The 20,317-nt window shown below is 36.4% G+C and overlaps 1 protein-coding gene across 9 annotated transcripts in view; it reads right to left on the bottom strand.

The window, feature by feature from the left end:
* ERC2 (ELKS/RAB6-interacting/CAST family member 2) overlaps positions 1-20,317 on the bottom strand; it is a 532,276-nt gene that overhangs the window by 223,957 nt on the left and 288,002 nt on the right. For all 9 annotated transcript variants that reach the window (XR_012044651.1, XR_012044655.1, XR_012044654.1 and 6 more), the window contains one exon: positions 11,638-11,798. Coding sequence is in view for 3 of the 9 variants with exons in the window: in XM_072876309.1 (XP_072732410.1) it covers positions 11,638-11,798 (161 nt within the window). In the remaining 6 variants the exon portion in view is untranslated. The remainder of the gene's footprint in view (positions 1-11,637; positions 11,799-20,317) is intronic.

Below are 20,317 nucleotides of genomic sequence, written 5' to 3'. Positions count from 1 at the left end.
CATAATCGGAGAAAACTGAGATGAGCTCATCCTGATTTCCACTGTCATCACTTAAGTCATGATCTGTCAGTCTCTGCTAAACAGCAGCACAGCACTGAAAGGAGAGGTGGTGTTCATTAGAAATTCAGTGCTTTAGCACATTTTTGTGTGCTATGCCATATTTTACCAATCATATTTGAAGAATTCCCTTTTTACTACAATATTTCTACACTCACATTATTTAGACAGTGTTGACAGTGATAACATGATACATGTTTTTATTATTATCTTGTTTATTATAGTAATGCTTGATGGCCAATGAAGGATGGGAGCCCATTATGCCTGGCACTGTATTAAGTATCGAGCAGCCTTGTCAGGCTTACACTCTAAATAGGTAAGCTATACACAGGTCAGTGGGAGGGCAGAAACACCACCAGAACAAGTAGCGTGAAGTTCTCTTGGATTTAAAATACGGTATGAGTGTGTTTCCCTCCCCAAAAGACAGAAACTCTTTGACTCATTTCAAGACAGAGGCACAGACCTCTATGACAATAAATTCTTACAGGTGTCTTCATATCAGTTAGATAAAAGAGTAAATCCTGCAGGCAGAAAGGCTGCCCCATGAGCTCCCACCTTACAAAGCACGAGAGAATGCACATTCGAGAGCATTAATGAACGCTCTCGGACATGAGAGCGCAAAACCTCAAGCACATCTTCCACCTTATTAGACATGAGAGAACCCAATCAGAGGAAACAAAGCTATTGCTTTGGAACTTGGATTTATTTTCCACAGCACTCAGAGAAGTACTTGTTTTGCTGGGGGCATGGGGAGGGGGAGGAATGAGGAAGCACAGGAAGGAAGCAGCAGCGGATTTACTTCACAGCACCTAAGGAGTAATGGGAAGGCAGAGAAAGCTAACCGAACCTTTCCCTTCTGCCACTAAGAAAGCTGTTCCTGTTTGATTGCTTCTGGCTCTGTTCTCTCCTGACTTTATAAGACCTCTTCCTTTTAATAGAAAACATCATCATAGACATTTCTAAGCACATTTTATATTTTTATGCAATACTAAACAATAATCCAGTAATTTAGTTTAAATGATCCAAACCTTTAAATTTCTTTGGTTCTCCATTTTCAAAGATCTGAGTTTACATAAAGTTCAGCATTAACCCACAGGGGAGACCCTCAGCTCATAATTCCTTCCATTGAATTGCATGTCCTGGGTCTCAAGTATGCAAGATTTGCCACTGGAAAAAGGAAAAAAACCTGACCCATCATATGTTGAGGTCTAAAATACAGAAACATCTGCTGGAATCATATTCAGTTGGCTGAGATTAAGAATATGGGAGCCTGCAGTTGATCAGTGCTCCCCCAGGTGTCACGGAGGCCAATGGGAATTACACTAAAAGGGTTTCAGTAGACAAGGGCGTAATTCAGTCAGCGTTAAAAAAAAAAATCCATGAAACAGAAGCCTAACTTTTTCTTTCTTTTTTTTACTTACAGCCTCCTACTCCTTCCTTTCTGTCTTTTGAGCTGCTTGTTCTTTTGAGTATATTATCAGAGGTGGAGGCCTTCACATTCCCATGCTGGCTGAACTTCAAAACAAATGCCATCCTATTTCATCATTTTTATCATCACTAATTTTTTACCTAATAAAAGCACTTTTAAGGTAGTTTTAAAACAAATCATATATAGCTTCGTCGATATCAGTAATTACAATTTTTTCTATAGTATTATTCTTCCAGTAAAATGATTTTGTTGCTTATATTTTCTTACATTAAAAAAATAAGAAGCTGTGCAATAGAAACCAGACAAAAAGTGTTTAATACTTAGTAGATAGCATACAAACTTTTTCTTCTTTATCTAAAAAGTAAAGATTGCTAAACTCCCCAGTAAGTTAACGTCCGATAAAAATAGTAAGCTTCCTTAGATAACAGAAACATACTTCAAACTATATCTTTCCTTTGGAAGAGTCCAGACCTGGATTTTCATTCTTCAGGTTTGTACAGCCCTCTTCCTCTCACCACTGTCCATGTTCCACTGAACACTAACTCGTAGTCCCTTCTCACTTGTAGATACTGTCCTTCTCATCACTGTCCCTCTCTGAATACTATTCTACCTCACATGAATTTAGAATGCTACGAGTCAAGATATATCATAGATTAAACTGGTGTATTTTAAACCCTAACACATTTATAAATTAAAAAAACAGAAAAGCCTTTTAGTTTAAGGAGGCTGATTTTTAAAAAAAGGAAAAAAGAGGCGAAGCAAATGTAGTGATTTTCAATTGCAATTGTTTCTTCAAATTTTCATTTGCATTACAAAGGACTAAAATACTCTGCATCTCAAAGTCCTTCAAGCTGCTTGAGACACCTGTAAACCTGAAGCACTGTTAATCCTGTCTGTCTTCTAAGTGGATCAATCACTAGAGAATGTAATGTAACAGTCATATCTCACTCTTACAACCTGCACTTGAAAAGAATCATTTTGTCACTTGTATCATCCCGTAAATCCACTTATACACTGTGGGGCAAAAGAAGATGCAAAAGGCTATCCAAAATGTGGCCTTTAATCTTTCCAGAGTGTATTAGTTGACTTAATATAACTGGTCCTCAAAAAAAAAAAGTTTTAAAAATCATCTGATCATTAACTATGTGTGTTTCAGTGTAAGGGAGTAATGTAGGAGGGGAGCAATGTGGGAGGAAAGAGCTAATACTCTGGAGAGAAAATAAATTTTAGGAACATAGTTCAAGACCAACAGCCAAAGAATATAAAGAAGTAGCCATTTATGGACCGCTTCTCCATGAATTTGTCTAATCTCTTTTTGAACCAGCTGATGCCACCCTGCCCTCTGTGGAAGCACGTTGCAGAAGGTCACCAACCAGCCACTCCACAAAGCAGCGCTTCTCTCGAATTGATCACTGATTAACTTCAGCAAGTGCCTGATATTCCTCATGCTGGGGGATCTGGCAAACAACAGCTCTACGTTCAGTTTATGCCTGCCTTTGAGATCCTGCAAACTTCAAACGTATCCTGCCCCTGCCTTCCCCTCCCCAGAGGGAAGAGTCTTTAAGCCTCTCCCTCATAAAGCAGCTGCAGGATCCCCTTGATCTCTCTACCATTCAGGTTCTGGGGAAAGCACTCGAGGAATAAAACCCCTAAGAAGTATTGTGGAATTTCCAACATAAAATGTTTGCTGGAGCATTGACTGTTATTTTTCTACTGAGGCAAGATACCTGAATGGGTAGAGAATAACAGCAACAAAATCGGAAAGAAAAATGCACTACTACGATACAGAGGGGCAGCTACCATCGAAGTCCCTTTCTGCCTGGCAGATGCCTCAAACCATATGGATCAGAGGAACCTGGAAGATCATTTTTACAACTAGAGAGCCAGAAGCGTAAATTTCTATAGTTTCTTGAGAACATTACTCATGGAAATGCATGATGATTAAGCCAAAATACTTACGAGATGAAGAAAACAAGCTGGTAAAAATCCAGACCCATTTTCTAGATCAGAAAAGTATGTTTATTTATTATACCCATAGTACGTGTTGCCTGGAATATGTTTGAACTCTTTCTGGTTTGCCTTTATGCAGTGCTTCTGTGACATAAGAAGCACTGCCATTCCATAACAGAGAGGAAGACATTGCCTTCCTGGGAGGGAAACACTTTGAAAAGGTTGTTACGGCACTCTCCCACGGTCTAAAGGGGACACGAAGCAGGGAGAGGCTCCAGCTTCCTTTGTGTGGACACCCATATAAAAGTGGACAAAATACAGCCTCTCATATCACGTTTCAGAGAAATCCTAACTTGATCTTACTAACCTTCAATAGCAGATGAAAATCTATTTTGAAAGTAAATTACGACCTTAACAAGAACAAAATGAAGAAAAGAAATGGCACGCTTTCTTCCCATGCTGATGAAATGTCAAACATCATGAATCCTATAAAATAAAATCAAAGTATACTATCATTTAGTGTGAACATATAAGACTCTCAAGTGATAGGAACTTGGTGACACTCATACGTCTTTAAATAAGAGAAGCGCTTTGCCAAGCAAACAGTCCACTCATTCTATTCTCACAGAGAGAAACATTTTATTGCTTTGTGCCCCTTCGTTGTTTACAAAAGAAAAACATCTCTTCATTTTAGTCAAGACAGCTTCTGTTCCAGAGAACAAAGCCTTCATTTGGGTTTCTCTAATCTTTATGGTGTTTGCAAGTTGGTGTCAAAAATGTTAGTCAAGGCATGCTGTGTTACAGGTCTGTGGGGCAAAAGCAGTCACAAGAGACTTTCCACCCAAGTTAGAAGGAGACCACATTACCATTCTAACTACTTCCTATGGAAGTCACAGTTGTATCAACATCCTGCTGTTTTGTTTGTATTTAACTTGGGATATGACTCTCTACACTCTCAGCATGAATCCTACAATTAAATGGAAGCAGTCCACAGGTTACTAAAAAACAGTCTAGTGTTCTACATTCAAAATGGTACAATTTTTGAGACAATCAACTTGCTATCCATTCACTGAACTTGTTTATAGTATACATTACCACAGTTGAAACAAGTCAAAATAATCCCTCTAATAAAATTACAAAAAATAGTAAACTGCTTTCTGAAAATTATTTTTTCTCCACAGCTATTTATACCCTAGTCTGTTATCTAACCTATTAAGTAAAGGTATGTTAAAGAATTCACATTAGAGAAATTATCATAGCCATCGCCCTCAAAATATAGGCTGTAGTAGAGCTGACAAAGTAGAAAAAAAGATTTTTAAATGATCCTACTTTCAAAATAATACTTTATTAATAGTCTAAGAAATCTGACCCTGTTCTATTTGCTTAAACTTCAATTCAAAGAGTATCCTTTAATGTCATGTATCCGCTACTACTTATTTAGCCTAGAACTATCCCCAAGGTAGGTGCTGGCTCTTTTTAGCATTTAAAAAAGGAGCATAAACTAAGCATCTTTGCCCAAACCTTTTAGTTAAACACCTCAGCTTCCAGTGCAGGCAAGAGAAACGGTTACCTGCCTTCTTGCTGTCCTTTCTGGAAAGAAGGGGGCAGGGGGAAAGCACTGCCTAACCGTGACACAGAAAGCAGACAGTGTCTATGGGGAAGCTCTACAGGAATAATTTTAAGTTGTTTTAAAAGAGTGAGTTCCAAGCAATTTGAGAGTAGTTCCAACCTTAAATCACCTTGCCACTTTCTCCTACCTTGCTATGTTGCTCTCCTCATCCGTGCTGCTGTATGGAAGACCCCAAAAAAGGAAATTAACTTCATGACTACATGCAAGTGGAGTCCCTACAACTTCAGCAGGGATTTTCCTGTCAATGAGCGTCATGCTTCTGGCCTGCGTATGCACTGAGCAGGTGAATCGCATACACAATTACTCTGAAATGTTCCAGATGCACTGGATTTACTACTCACACGGAGATTTCAGAAGCACTTTTGACCATCACTGTACCCACAGCGATGAGGAAGAAACCACTCTCCTGCGGGTGACAGAACCTTTTGCAGCGGAGTAATTAGGACATAAATAGAGGAAAATGTGTTGAGTTCCTCTCCCTTTCCCTCCCCAAGTGCCAGTCTGAGATAGTGATGGATGGAAATAGTAATAGGAGAATGTAAGGCAGGGACATGAGCTGATTTGTCCAGGTGCTGGAAACATGTCTAGATTCTCTGGACATCCAACAGCCCTTGTCAGAGCTGCAGCTCCTGCTGAGCTGCTACACAGATGTGAAATCCCCAACTTCTACTCCAGTAAAATTTATAGATGGAAAAAAGGGGTATGTCTGCAAAAAAACCAGATGAATGGTAAACTTCCTTACACTTCTGCCACAAGTACTTCATAAAGCATTTTGACTTCCCTACAAACTCTGACCGTGACTCTCTAGTTTTACATCTTACACAGTCTTCCTCTTAGGCTCTGATCCCTGACTTGAGAATCCATTCAAAGTCCCTCTTCATCCCTGCAATATCCTCAGAAGTCCGTTATGAAGCCATGCTTGAATTTCATGCACTAAAAGGAAGGAGGGGACCAGTCAGACCAGGTGACAGACAAACGGACAGGACACATTCTCTTCCCTGCAACAAGACAAGCTTCCCGCTTACTCTGTGAAGCTGCTCCTGCTCAGTTGGTTGAACCAAGCAGATCCAGACCATGGTCTTGCACCCGAGACTGGCATCTAGCGGCAAATCCCAGTGCCCTCTGCTTGTCTGGCAGAGAGGCTGAACCGCGAACCCGGCAGGTACGCAGGTACAAGTGCAGGATGCGTTCAGCACTTCTGCAAAGAGCGGCAGCTGGTGGGACCGAATGCTTGGTGGAAAAAAGATTTTATCCCCTTCTTTCCACAAATATTTCATCCTTGACTATACACAGGTGCTGTTAAATGAATAAAGTAAACATACTGAAAAACAGAGATAAGCAATATTCATTTATTATTTTCAGTGAAAAAAATGGTGGACATTCTTAAACAAAGGAAGGGATGTTTAATTTTATACTGTCACTGTAAGAAAATTTACTGCAAAATCTAATTTAAAAATAAATTTTTTTTGGACAGCACAGCAATGTTCTATTTTTGTTATTGAATGAAAGGACTAGTAGCTGGTTATTTTATTAGCAGATCTTTAATGCTTCGTTACTGAAGTAATCTGATTTATTCCACATAAGGGAAAATAGATATTCTTCTGGAAATTTGTAGTGAATTTCAGGGCAAAGTCACTTCCAACAAAACTGATTTAGCAATACCCACAGGTGATGGCATGAACTCTATCAAAGTCAAGGAAATTACCTTTCAAACTCTTGGCAAGAATTTCATTCAGGATACTCTGAAAGCTTCACAGCACTGAGTGTACTGAGTTGACTGCTAAAGGAAACACTCAGTAATTAACAGTTAGATCTCAAAACTTAAGAATTCACAGATCTTCAAGTCAAAACATGAAGTTCAGTCTTTTGGGGGATTAATCCTATGGTCACTCACTACTCAGTGCAGTGTTTGTCACATGTAACTAAGTCACTGAAAGATCATCAAATTAATGCAAAACCACAAGGAAATAATTTTCTTTTTTCTTTAATCTTGTATTTAAACATATTTCTAAGTAGAGTAAACACCACAGAAGGTTAATTTAAGGGCTTTTAACCAAGAAAACCCCAAGTTTTGATAACAAAGCTTTGGGGGTTTTGGGGGGGTTGGGACTTTTTTGTTTTGTTTTTAACTTCAGTGGTTGCAGCTTGAAGATTACTTGCTTATAATTTAAAAGTTGAACTAACAAAAAAGGTGATGATAATTTTTATATCTTTTCCCTCACATGCCATTAGACTTTCTTTTATGCCTATTGGCTCTCCAGGTCAAACTTTCAAAGGGAAATGTCTTTCAAAGGGAAAATAATTTTTACCATTTCTAAAAAGATGATCTATCCCACAGAGTAAAATCCACTTTCCATAAGGACAGGCATTTATTTCACATACACATATAAAGCAATTATATTGTATAAATTATATTGTATTGCAATTATATTGTATAAAGCCTCATTTATCTATCTATACAGCTATCTAATTTTGTTATAAGCAGGTTTATGAGTTTTGGAAGGAACCACCGTATAGGAAAGGACGTCTGTATGAAAGCATTGTGGACGCCTTGCGGTCATGAAAGTATGCTCCACAAATACGGCATTTCCGAAACACCTGAAAAAACCCCACCACATCAGAGCGCAGAAACTTCTCCTGCCCTCAAGCTCTTCATACTACAAAATGAATAAGCTTTCCTAGGCAAGCCCTGTAAAGTTCTCAGTAGGCCGTGCTCCTTCTTGCAGACTCCCAGAAAACAAAAACAATGTCTGGAAAAAGTAGTCTTGATATATATTTCTAACTACCAATTTTTAAGTTCAGGCCAACTGAAACATTTCTGTGGATGATAAACATATTTTTAAAAAACATTAACATGCCTTTTCTCACACTACGCAATATAGAATTTTTTTTTAAACTGCCACTTATTAACAAATAAGAAGTGCATTGGTTGGTTTTTTTTTAATGCTCAGAGATAGAAAGAGCACAACGCATTAAGACAATTAGGCAAAATGATGGATTTGAACACATGCTGCATTTTGCTGTGAACATGTATGCGTAACTTCCATTAATGTCAGTATGAGTTATGTGTGCACTGCTAAAATAATATGACCATAACAAAAATATTTCCTCCAGAACTAACATAGTAATATTTTTAATAGACATTTGGGGAAAAAAAAAAATCACATATTAAGAAAGTAACATGCAAATGCAAATCCTCCTCCAAACTTAACACTTCGGAATTCTTTAAAATAAATCTTTTTTCACATGTTGGCATCAAGTTAAGAAAAACTTGATGTTTATCTCCTTCCATCAAACTACTTTTTATTTAATGGGCACTTACTTAGTTTCCACTTCAAAAAGACCAACCAGATAATGAACAAGATTAAGCTGCTATCCATTTTTTTAATTCTAAACTTCCTTAAATAACTGAATGTATATGGGAACATGTAATGACAACTGAAGAAGTTATCTAAAACTGACAACTGATTGTAACCAGTAAATTAAGGTGGATCTTGGCAATGTCAGCCAGATGGGCCTAGAATGCAGAGTTATGTTTGGAACTTGAACATAATATAAGCATAGGAAATCATCATGAATGTTCTTAAACACACAGTTCATGCCTATTTAACTGGAAGCTAGCAGCCAAAAACTGTAATCATTCAATATTAAATTAAAAAAAAAAAAGATAAATAGAAGTTATCGTCAATGCTGCCAATTAATAAATTATCTAAAAATATCAGAGAGAAGACACTATTTTAGTGTATTACTACAACACAGAATTATCATTATTCTGTCAGTGGATGTCTGGGTCTTAGCTAGCTTCTACAATCTGTTTTTGAGAATACCTTATTAATAAAAATAATGTAATGCCATATTTTGTATATTCTGTTGTAATGCAGCAGTTTTATAAAGTTTCTTTGTCATACACTTATTTCAGTGAGCAATTTCAAAAATTAAACTACTGTAATGAAATATCTGAATTATTTCTAAAAGACATTTACTAATACATGTGTATCTATTAATTTGTTGTTTAGTATATCTTATTAAAGTAAATAATCTGAAATTAAGATTTACATTTAATTTATGTTTAATAGCAGTCATGCAGCCCTTCCCATACACAGAGCTCAAAAAAATGAATAAGTATGTTCATTTTTGCTTCTTTGATTCAGTACTAATGTTGTTAAAGAGGCAATAAAAAGAAAAAAGTAAATACGATCATGTGAATTTCTGTCATTATTCTATTTGTTCTCTCTGTTTAGTAATACTGTGCTGTGATTTTACATATTTTGTTTTGTTCATTAACTCCATTTCCTTTCTCCTAGACCAGCAAAACCATCCTGACGTCTGATAGCCGTATTCATTTATTTCCATCTCACCACAAGCAATAAAGTTCTCTGTGATTCCATCTCCAATACGAACTCAGCTTTGTAACATATTTCACAGAAACTCAAGTTAGGATAGAATTAAAACCAGTAATAGAATATATGTTTTTTTAATGAAAGTGAGTTCTAATTCTAAGTTATTAGCTGAATCATAGGTTTCAGGGGGAGTGATTTGTATATGAGTTAGAGCATCAGACTCGTACAAGTAACGACACAGGGCTAGGTAGCTGGGAAAGCTGGTAACCCTCTGTGGCCTAAGTAGGAAGAAGTATGCATTATAATTAATTGTATTTTATTATTACAGGTTAGAAGGGGTTTGTTATTAACTTAGAATTTCAAACGAATGTTAGATCAGTTCAGGATTAAAAATGAAAACTGTATATGAACAATTGCTTCTCTTGAAGACAGAAAAAAAGGTAATGGCAGAAAAAGTCTACATACTTACACAGCTAGCAAAGTAGCAATTAAGAAATCAAAGGCAAAAAAGAAAAATAAGAAAGAAAAGGTTTCTTAGTATGGTTTCTTCTTTTACAAAAGAAACCATACTAACGACTACTCAAACAAAAAAAACCCCACACATTTAATTAGAAATTTTTATTAATTTAATTTTTTAGATGCCAATTTAAATTTTTTTTGTAATTTTACAATTTTACTTTTAAAACTGATACTGTAAAGACACACTATATGCTTATATCTCATTTTAAATTCCAAATTATTCCTAATTTGGACCTTTGATACTGGGTCTTTCACCATTAGTACCATCCACTCAGTCCTTTACTCATAAAATAGAACAGCTTTTATTGAAAGAAAAGTCAAACTTCACCCGTATTTGCAACCTCACTTTCCAGACTGAAGATACCTGCCTCACACAGTTCTGTGAGGTTCCGTGTACCCAACCAAAAAAGTCACAGTAACAGAATTAAAGATACTGCTTTTTTTTTTTTTTCTCTATGTTGCTCAATAATTGAAAATTATGATCAAAAGAAAAAAAAAAATGTTACCATTAGGACAAAAACCAAGCATGCACTCAAAGAAACAGAGCAAAGCCCTATACAGAAAATAGATGACTGCATGAAATACAGTGGCACTGAGCATCTGAGTTATCATAGATGAATTAATATGTACGTATAAAAGAAAATCAGAAAACAAAAAAAAAAGTATCTATTATAGAATATAATATCACATACTACTCTAATTCATATGTGCTCCCATTTTTCTCTATACATATAGACCTCACTAAAGTCAAAAGCAGAAGTTCTTTTGATTTCACTGGAAACATTCATGCTCACATTACAGTATTTCTGCACCTATATTACATGGCAGCCATTCCTCAAACCTACTTTTATAAAACTCTAGTAAGCATATGTCTCCATTTCCAATTTGTCTTATTTACAACAACATTATTAAAATAATTTTTTCTGATTATTTACCTTCCTTTCAAATGTAAGGATATCTACAACAACTTAGCTGAAGTTATATATGGCTTAAGTGTTTTGGGATTTTTTTTCTTCCTTCCTCAGTAAAACAGTTTCGAAATTACAACTGTGAATTTTCTTTGTTGAATATAAACTACACACTTACCAGCCTAGCCAAGTCATCACAGGTTCGCTTCTTTTTGCTAATTTTAAATATCACATCAGAGCTTTAACATCCCAAAATTACAGATATTTACCTTTATTGTGCGTAGGAAGTTAGATTTAAATTATAGACTTATCTTCCTTTTTCAGTTCTGTACACTTATACGTAGTGATAATGTGTATGCAAATAGGTTTTTGTTGTTTTGGGTTTGTGGGTTTTTTTAAGCAATTCAATGCAATAAACTTTGCACCATCCATATAAAGTTAATAAACCCCTTTCCTTGAATTTGACACTAACAGAAACTCCAACATAGACTTCCCACTGAAAGATCGGGCTTTAGATCTTCAATTTCTCGTGGAAGTTATACTGTGCTGATATTTTATCTGCATGTAACAAAGGACATCTTTCAAAAAATTCTTCTTATGTCAATTGCTGAGTACTTCTAAAATGAAGACTTCTGCATTTCCGTATTTTAAAAGGAATTTAAGTTTACAACTAATAGAAGTCCTTAGATTCAGACTTAAATATATACATAGAAAAAAAAGACTTACAGAAAAAAACCCCTCCTCTTATGGCAAGAAAGTAGTAATTTTAATTTTTCTAGGAATTAGAGAAACCAAGGTACTTACTTCATTTCTAGAATTTCTTCAAGCTGTTTTCTTCGCTCTATTCTCAGGTTAGCCAGATGTGCTTCTTTTTCAGCCAAAGACTGCTGTGTTGAGGCAAGACGGGCTTTGGTAGAATCTAATTCTTGTCTAGTCTTCTCCAGTGCATTCATCAGCTCTTCTACCTAAGAGAGAGAACTTTTAAAGCTCCGTATTCTTTACAATAAGTAAATCTTAAGTCTATATAAATCCAGAAAAAAAAAGGCACACAAAAGGAATTATTTTAAGCCAATGGCTGTTCAAATCTGTTCCTATCTTAACTGTTTTAAAAACTAACAACAAAAGTAGTCTTTAAATACCAAAAAATCTTAATGCTTCCATGAATCCATCAAGAAATAAGCAACATTTATACAAAACAGAGCTAACACAGATTGCCAGAAACCTATTTAACTTCGGCCACTGCCACATACAGACATAATTTATAAATATTTTCTGCACCATTTATATTATTTAAATTCAGGGTGGTGGTAACTCATCATAATATTAATTTCAGAAATTTTAGATGCAGATATAGGTATGTATTTTAATATAAAACTGGTCATGACAATCCATGTATTTTTCACCAAAAAATGCACACCCTTCTGTGTGGAACAGGTTGCCCAGGAGAGCTGTAGACTCTCCAATCCTTGGGTATTTTCAGACCTTGACTGAATGAAGCCTGGAGAATCTGATCCCACTTCAAAGTTATCCCTGCTTTGAGCAGGGGTTCAGATGGCATTGCCTCTAGTGGTGCCTTCTAACCCAAATTATTCTATGATTCTGAACTTTAGATGTCTGTTACTGCTCTAATAACAACCGAGTTATTTTCCTCATGACAACCGTGAGAATCTCTGAAGTGTGAAATACAAGCAAGTTAGGGTGATCCCACTCTTTCTTTAGCGTTGGTAAATGTCACCTGGATGCAGGATAAATTGCTTATTGCAGGAATTCAGAAAACCTTCATCTTTTCAGAAAACAAAATTCACAAGTAAAAAAAGTGTATGACATGCTCTATCACATTATTTAAAGAACACAGTAAAGAAGGGAGACTACATATGACACCTGTCTGGCAGCAGCAAATTTACTTGTGGGGTGAATCATGATATTCCCAGAACCAGAGGGTCACGAATGGTCTCTGGTAACCAGGACACCAGTATGATTTCCCCCTCTTCAAATGATACAGTTTCCATTAAGAGCTGCAAGTAAACAACAGATTTAATTTGGTTTCATGAGAAGCAATGATTTAAATAATGAATGTCCTATTTCCTGTATTTTCTTTCTCACCTCCTTTGTCCAAATATTAATATTTTATTAACTAGCCAACACTCCAGGAAGAACATCTAAAGAAAATGAAATGGGAGAGAGGATATATTCCCATTGTTGATGTTATGCGAGTCATTGAGAAGTGTTCACTTTTGCTGGTGTATTGAGAAGTCTGACAATGTTCCACTGTGGTCATATAATCAGTGTGTCTACAGAGAAAATAAGATGTTTTCTCCCAAGTTCGTGCTTAATTGATGTTTGTTGTTATCTAAATCCTACCAGCATGCAATCAGTGTTTATAGGCCATACATTTTTGTTTCAATTTGAACACACATTGCCTCCTATAGAACAGGTTCAATAAAGCAAAATTAATAAAACAGCCTTCATCAAATGATATTGAGGAATCACACCCTGTTTGAAAATGATACACTGATTACTTACCCCTTCTACACCAGCTGCATCTTTCCAAAGACTCTAATAAGATCAATGGAATACTAGAACACGTCTGATACCCTTCAGTGCGTAAGAAGTTATATTTCATGAATGCAAGATCAGAATTACCAATAGCATTGAAACTACTGATGTTCAACCTTCCACTCAGAAAGTAAAACCCGTGTAATACTGATATAAATGAAACAGCAAAGAGTGCAAATTGTGCAGTAGAGTCTGTGCAGGTGCAAGATTCCACTAAAGCAAACCGTGAAGAAAGATGAAGGCTTCAGATATCTTTGTAAAATTACTACCTAGTTAGTGAACTTTCGCAGTAGAAGCAGCAAAGAGAAAATATACTTGAGGGAAATAAAAAATAAAAAAGCTGGATTTGCACTGAAATCCCAGGGAAAATAAATAAATAAATACATACATCAATCAATCAATCAGAAGGAGAGAGTCAGATGGTATTTCTCTAAAAATATACTCAATTTCTAATGTAACACCAGATACTTCATTTTCTCTTTTAGCACAAGAACACAAACTCATGCTGTCTCCAAGAAGGGCAAGCCTCAACTACTAAAACATAATATGATATTTCTCCCTGTTTTCTTGGGTTATTTCTTAGGCTCGTCCTTGTGTTTTTAAAACTGCATCTAGTTTCTGCTGAGCCTCCAGCCTGTTAGTTAATTCCAGGCAACATGCATCAATGGAAACAGTAGTAAGGACTCAGGACGGCAAAGTCATTCATTCATCCAGACTCTTGCTTCGAGACAGTATCTTTAAACACTGAGTAACTCCACACTTGCAGATTTGTTTGGCAGATGAGAACATAAAAAGGCAGAATAGCAGCACTCCCGTGTGTTTAGGATCATTGCCCTCCTTTTCCTACAGGTTCAGCTGAATTTAGTACCCAACCTGGTGACTGACTGAATGCTCACCTAAGTTCTGATATATCACATCAGTTACACTTTAAAACATTTAAGGGAATTAAAGACTTGTGAAAAACAAAGCTGTGGATTTGTTAACGTATATTAATAACATATGCTTATGTTACCGGACAAAAGAGATCAAAGTTTAAAAGAGAGGGAAAAAACCTTTAAAAATTTAAATATGAAAACTTTTTCAAACCACAAATCGTTAACACGTGTAGACTTGAAGGTTATACATTCATTTATGCTTTCAAGACAGTACTTGCCAGCTAGTTCTTCCTTCAGTTTTTGAATATGACCCAAGTTCAGAGTTGTGTGTTCTCCTAGTTAACTGTCTCACCAACACCTACAGCAGAATTCAACTGGCAGGTATGTGCAGAAGAAACTGATTTTTTAAAAAAATTTTTTTTTTTAATCAACTACTATCAAATGTAAATGTGTGAATGCTGAAGTTGCACACACAGGCATCTTGGCATGTTTATTATATAGCTGCAGCAGATATATTACAATGGAAAATTAACTTTAAACACTGAAGGCAGTATTATCTAGATATAAAAGTCTAGGGGGGAAAAGCATTGTAAAACATAAACCAAATTCTTAATGTAAGCATGTGTTCTCTTCTTTGATATTAGAATTAAAATGTTAGCAGAAAAAAAATTTAGGGTTGATGTTGATTTACTGCCTCTTAGTCCTACTGTAAGAAATGGAAACAAATCCAGTACTACTAGTGCAAAATTTTAGCTTTCTGACCTATGGCAAATACTTCTTTTGCTGCATTTAGGGGCACTTCATCTAGAGAATAACGTGCGCCCAAGAGTCCTTTCCTCTCCAAACCACTGGTATGGTCCTGCCTTCCAGTTTCTTTTTAGTTCTTCCACTCTCCAGATAGAACTGAGTCTCCTGTTGAAGTTATCAGTTCAGTAATGACCAAGTAACACATTTACATACTTTGCTTATCATTGTACAAAGGATCAAGATAAAGTTTGTATTCATGACCATATTTGTTACTTGTAATATCTCATCCAGCCATTTTCCTCGCAAAGCGAAGCACCTATTCTACCTTAATTAGCACATATGCATCCTTAAGACCTTTATTTACTCAGAAATACAGAAAAGTCTCTCAAAGTAATTGTTGTTGATCAGTAACATATTCTAAAACCCAAGCAGCATTGTAAACGCCTTCACACGCTGAAGCTAGGGCAGGCATCAAGCGACGTTGCCGTCTTCCCAGCACCGCGGCTGCCGGCACAGCCCACTCCTGCGGCACCTCTGCCTCGCAGCGACGCGTCTTGGGGAGCTTGAGGTCCACATCTCCAAACTCCCTCGAGGGGCAGCTCCTGACCCAGCCTGGCAAGACAGCTAGTGCCTGAAAACCTGCTTGTTTTTTCCCCTTTATACATCTCTTAGTCTAACTACTTCTGATCGCAAACTTTGCCATTTTAGATAGCAGCTAACGAATTAATAATAATTCATGTTTTGAAAGAGTTTACTGTGAGAACCCCATTGAATACAAAGTTCTTTGCTAGTAAGTACTCTACGCCCTGAATACATTGTTAACTGGGATTTTCTTCCCCTTTGCAAGACAACGGCCTCATTTTATCCTTTGCATTTTCTAATAAAAGCCATTATTTTTTTTTCATACTTTCAGAAAGCCTAACTGACCTCAGCACTTCAAGGATTTTATTAAAATCAGTACTAGAATTAAGTTTACATTTCAGAACGGCAGAAAAACAGCAAACTAAACTATTATAATTCTTTCTTAGTTTCGAGTCTATTTTAAATGAACACTTTCTACTTCTTCTGCAGCTTCACATTTTCAAGTCGTATCAGCAATGTTTCACACCAAGGTAAGAAAAGAAAAAGAAATGAATGTGGCTGAAGTACACATCTGCGTTACCAGATTCTGCAAATTAAAGAAGGTTAGAGTTCAAATGAATGACAGTTTATTAAAAATGCCCTGGAGCATTCTTAATTCCAGATTGGATTCGGCTCAGCACAACTCATGCTAACATAATACTCTTCCAGTTTGTGGGAATAAGGAGGGGGAGGGACAATTGCCTGTTTTCTCCGTTCAAGTATAATATATTTCTGCGGGATGATGAAGAGCTGGAAACTGTCCAGCAATCAAGGTTAGTATTATAGTATTACCATCTTTAAGGGGTTGGCACTTCATTTCAGCAATGATATTAGTGATAAATACAAGAGTTTTGGATTTCGCTAACTGAGTTTTTCAAGTATCAGTAGCTACAAAAACTCCACACCTACTTTAATTTAAAACCTAATCTTGTGTTAGTACACATAGATCATTTATGAATTTTACATAGTAAAATAAAACAAATAAATCCTACTGTTTACTTATAGATTCTTCACTTTTCTTTAATACAAGAATATTAACCATTATGGAGAATTTAAAAAAAAGGTTTAACAAACTATTACATTCGTCTAGTACAGGTTTATGTGAGCTGCATTTTTATAATAAGTCAGTCAGTGTAAAGATCCATCCAGTTGTTTTCAAAGGTGCTTCCTTTTTTCCCATTTGCTAAGGAAATGTTTTGTTTGTTTGTTCGTTTTTGCCGAGTTACACACCATATAAATTTCAGTTATCCCCAGTTCTGTGAAGATTAATTTAATAAAAACTGTATTTGGGGTTTTTCCCCCTATGATTAAGCATGAGATCGCAAAAAAGGAAAGACTATATTCCTTAAAGTTTCTCTTTGTGGCTTTCCTACAAATGTATTCTGTCACTGGACTAAAAGGACATAGATAACACATTCACAGAGATGAGGGAAAACAGATAAAATCCTGGATTTGCACACACAAATATCCACTTACCAGCTCTCCGACTCACAGGCTGGAGACTTCAGCTTTTCACACTAATGGATTGCCTGTGCTTTGCATAGCAAAGGATGAGCGCCAGGCACCCCAGGATCCGGTACCAGCGATGCTGGCCATGCAGAGAACCACTCTATCTCATGACTAATTCAATTACACACCTGCAGGAGGTCCAACGCAAGTCATGTGGACCTACTGCTCTTAAAATCGCCAACACTGTCCTGCAATGTGGTTTGTAAATACCTTGTTTCTTTCTGCTTCTAACGGGAATTTCTCTGGCGTACAACTGCCTAAACAGTTTCATTACAAAGGTGTTTTTCACAAAAGCAAACCAACGTAGCAAAGTGTCATACTGAGCTTTGCAAGACATGGAAATAAACTCTTTGTCACCCTCCTCTCTTCCCATCCCATTTGTCATCCATAGCCAAATTCCTCACCTCTGACTTCTTCCATCACAGCTTTTAAACCCAGGAAACAGGTCTAACAAAACAGTATAGTTATGAAGGCTGATGTTCCTCAATCTTTCCAAACGAAGAAATTAGACACATGCTGTCTCTCACAATTTTGGATATCGACCGAGAAGAAAAAAGTAACCGTACTCTAGAACGTATATAAGCTTTAAAATAAACATGGTAAGTGAAGGATTTGACAGAAAATTAAGTAGAACACTTATAAAATCCAGGATAATAGTTCATTTTCAACGTGGGGTTGGTTTTTAAAAAATCATAATAGACTAGGCAAGTAGGGCCCAACGATACCAACCAGCAATGCAGCGGTACGTAACACAAACTACCAGAAGCCCTGCAGTAGCAACCCTCCTGAAAGGGCTTGCCCTCCCCATAGGAACACAACCACAATTATCAAACGGGATGCCCCGCTGCAGAATTTGAAATGGGAAACCTTACTGAGATTACTTTAATACATAAAGTAGGATTTAAACTATTTTAATTCTTTTGCTAAGTGCTATGTTAATACTACCTGAGGTTTGGTTTTATTCAGATAAAGACGACAGTATAGATATAGCGCATATTTCCCATCTAGACTTGCAGGGACCACAGTCAGGGAGAGAAGGTCCTTTAGCGTCCTTAGTACTTCCTTGCTGGCTGTCCCACGGTGGCTACCAGTCATGTTAATTTATATTAGCATGGTGTTATGATAGAGACATATGTCCGTCTGTACAGAAAGATATTCTAGAATTTAGCAGATTCCCATAGATTAAAAGAAATATATATCCTAAGTGGAAGGATTAATAATGCAGTGGTCTTGATTAAGTTAATTTAGGATTTCGCAAGACAGTTCTGGGGACTGCATTTAAATGATCAACTTTCTTGATACTGGCAGCTAGAACTTCGATCATATTTTATTTTAAACCTCAGTAATTTAACAAAATATAGGACCACAACAATATAATGCTTGGATTCATTATCTGGTCTTCCAATTAATATAGTGATTTCACCTATGATTGAAAACTTAACTAAATAATTTTGGAAAATATTGGTAATAGTCAGTTAAATAGAATAATAATCAGTTTAAAAAGCCAAACCAAAACAATAACCAAAAGCAACCACAAAGACGTGGTTTCTTTTTTACATATATATAGTTTTAATGAAATCAAACAAAAATGATGCTATAGATAATGTTCACCTCTGTGCTCTAGGGTCACATTTCTAGACTGATGAAAACCAAAACTATTCTCAAGTGCAAACAAAAATGATGCTTCCACTGCAGTCCCAGGAATACTGTCATCTATCTGAACACTTTGTCTTCTGAAACACAACTGGCCTCCAGTTACAGTATTCTCAATTAGTTTCAACTAGAAAACACTGTATGACAACCCAGTGTCAAAACGTGAACGTGACCTCCTGCAAAACCGAAAAGGCAAAACGGCAGAATACTCCTCGCAGATGCAGCTGGAATGTTTTACCCCAAATAAAAGCTCTTTCATTAGCAGCAAAATACAGTTACATGACGGAGTAATTAATATCACATTCTGATTTTGCAATGCTGTATAAATTAGAAAAAAAACCACCTCAGACCATGTCAGTAAAGATACAGTATTCAAAGCAAGAATCAGTCAACAAATGTTCTTTGTCCAAGGTAAACTTCACGCTGACAAAGCCTAACTCACTGTCGGCCTCATTCAACTCCAGACGTCATCCAGACATGGACTGTAATGGAAACAAAATGGGGCACCTGAGGAATTGTGCAATTCCACTTCTTACCAAAAAAGTAGCATCTTTTAAATTTTTTTCACTTAGTTTGAAAATGAATTATTTCATTGACACATCTTACTAGTTTTTTCTCCTTTTCCACTGAGCTTCATTTGAGCAAGCCTGTGACTGTTTTAAATGGCTGATGGCCTCAGTTCTGCTCTGACTTACACTTGTTTGATACTGTGCAAACCTAATTACAAAAGTAGCATTAAAGGTGTTTCATAGTTGTGCAAATGAAAGCAGATTGAGATATATTAATAAATTACAGAGCTTAACCTAACTTTTTCAGAAGTACAAAACAATATCTAATTGAATTAGCTATCAAACATACGTTGATTTCAGCAGGACGCTCAATTGTCCTACAGGATATTGTATCTGGAAGAGAACTCTTATAGACTGAAAACAATTACGCTGTGTGATTTCAGTGTTGAGTCTTTTTAGATAAACCATGCAAGTAGAGCAGAGCAACTCTTTAGCTGGTGTTAAAGTACAGCGCTGTCAGACTGGCCTCTCTGGTTAATGTCAATAGCACTGCGTATAAAAGGTGACTAAAGTGTGTACAAATGTTGATCTTTGGAGAAGGCATGCCTAGAATCATACACACATCTACTATTTCATCCACCAGGTCAACTTCAGGGAGAGAGGGCAAATTGGGAGTTTTCTTGCCAAAAGTTGATTCTTAGCACACTTGTTAGGTTACACTGCACAAAGCTACTTCCCCACTGCTTTTAATCCATAATCCCAATATATTCTTAAAGTTAGAAATGCTTCTCCCCTAGAATATTTCCAAAGGCAGCAGAGATTCACATGGTATGTGCAAAGTCTTACTGCAAACAGGTAGTTTATGTACGCAAGAGTTTCTCCACACGCTACAATGTGCTTACATATTGTGAAATAGCAAGTAAGATTTCTTAAAGTGAAAACGTTATTGTATGAAAATACTTGGATAGTTTTATGTGAGAAATCCCAGAAAATACACTTTCCTACCTAGTTTTG

Source organism: Ciconia boyciana, chromosome 11 (assembly GCF_034638445.1).
Source record: "Ciconia boyciana chromosome 11, ASM3463844v1, whole genome shotgun sequence".
NCBI classification, from domain to species: domain Eukaryota; kingdom Metazoa; phylum Chordata; class Aves; order Ciconiiformes; family Ciconiidae; genus Ciconia; species Ciconia boyciana.
Note: the sequence above shows the minus strand (reverse complement) of the source record. Positions and strands in the feature narration are given on the sequence as shown.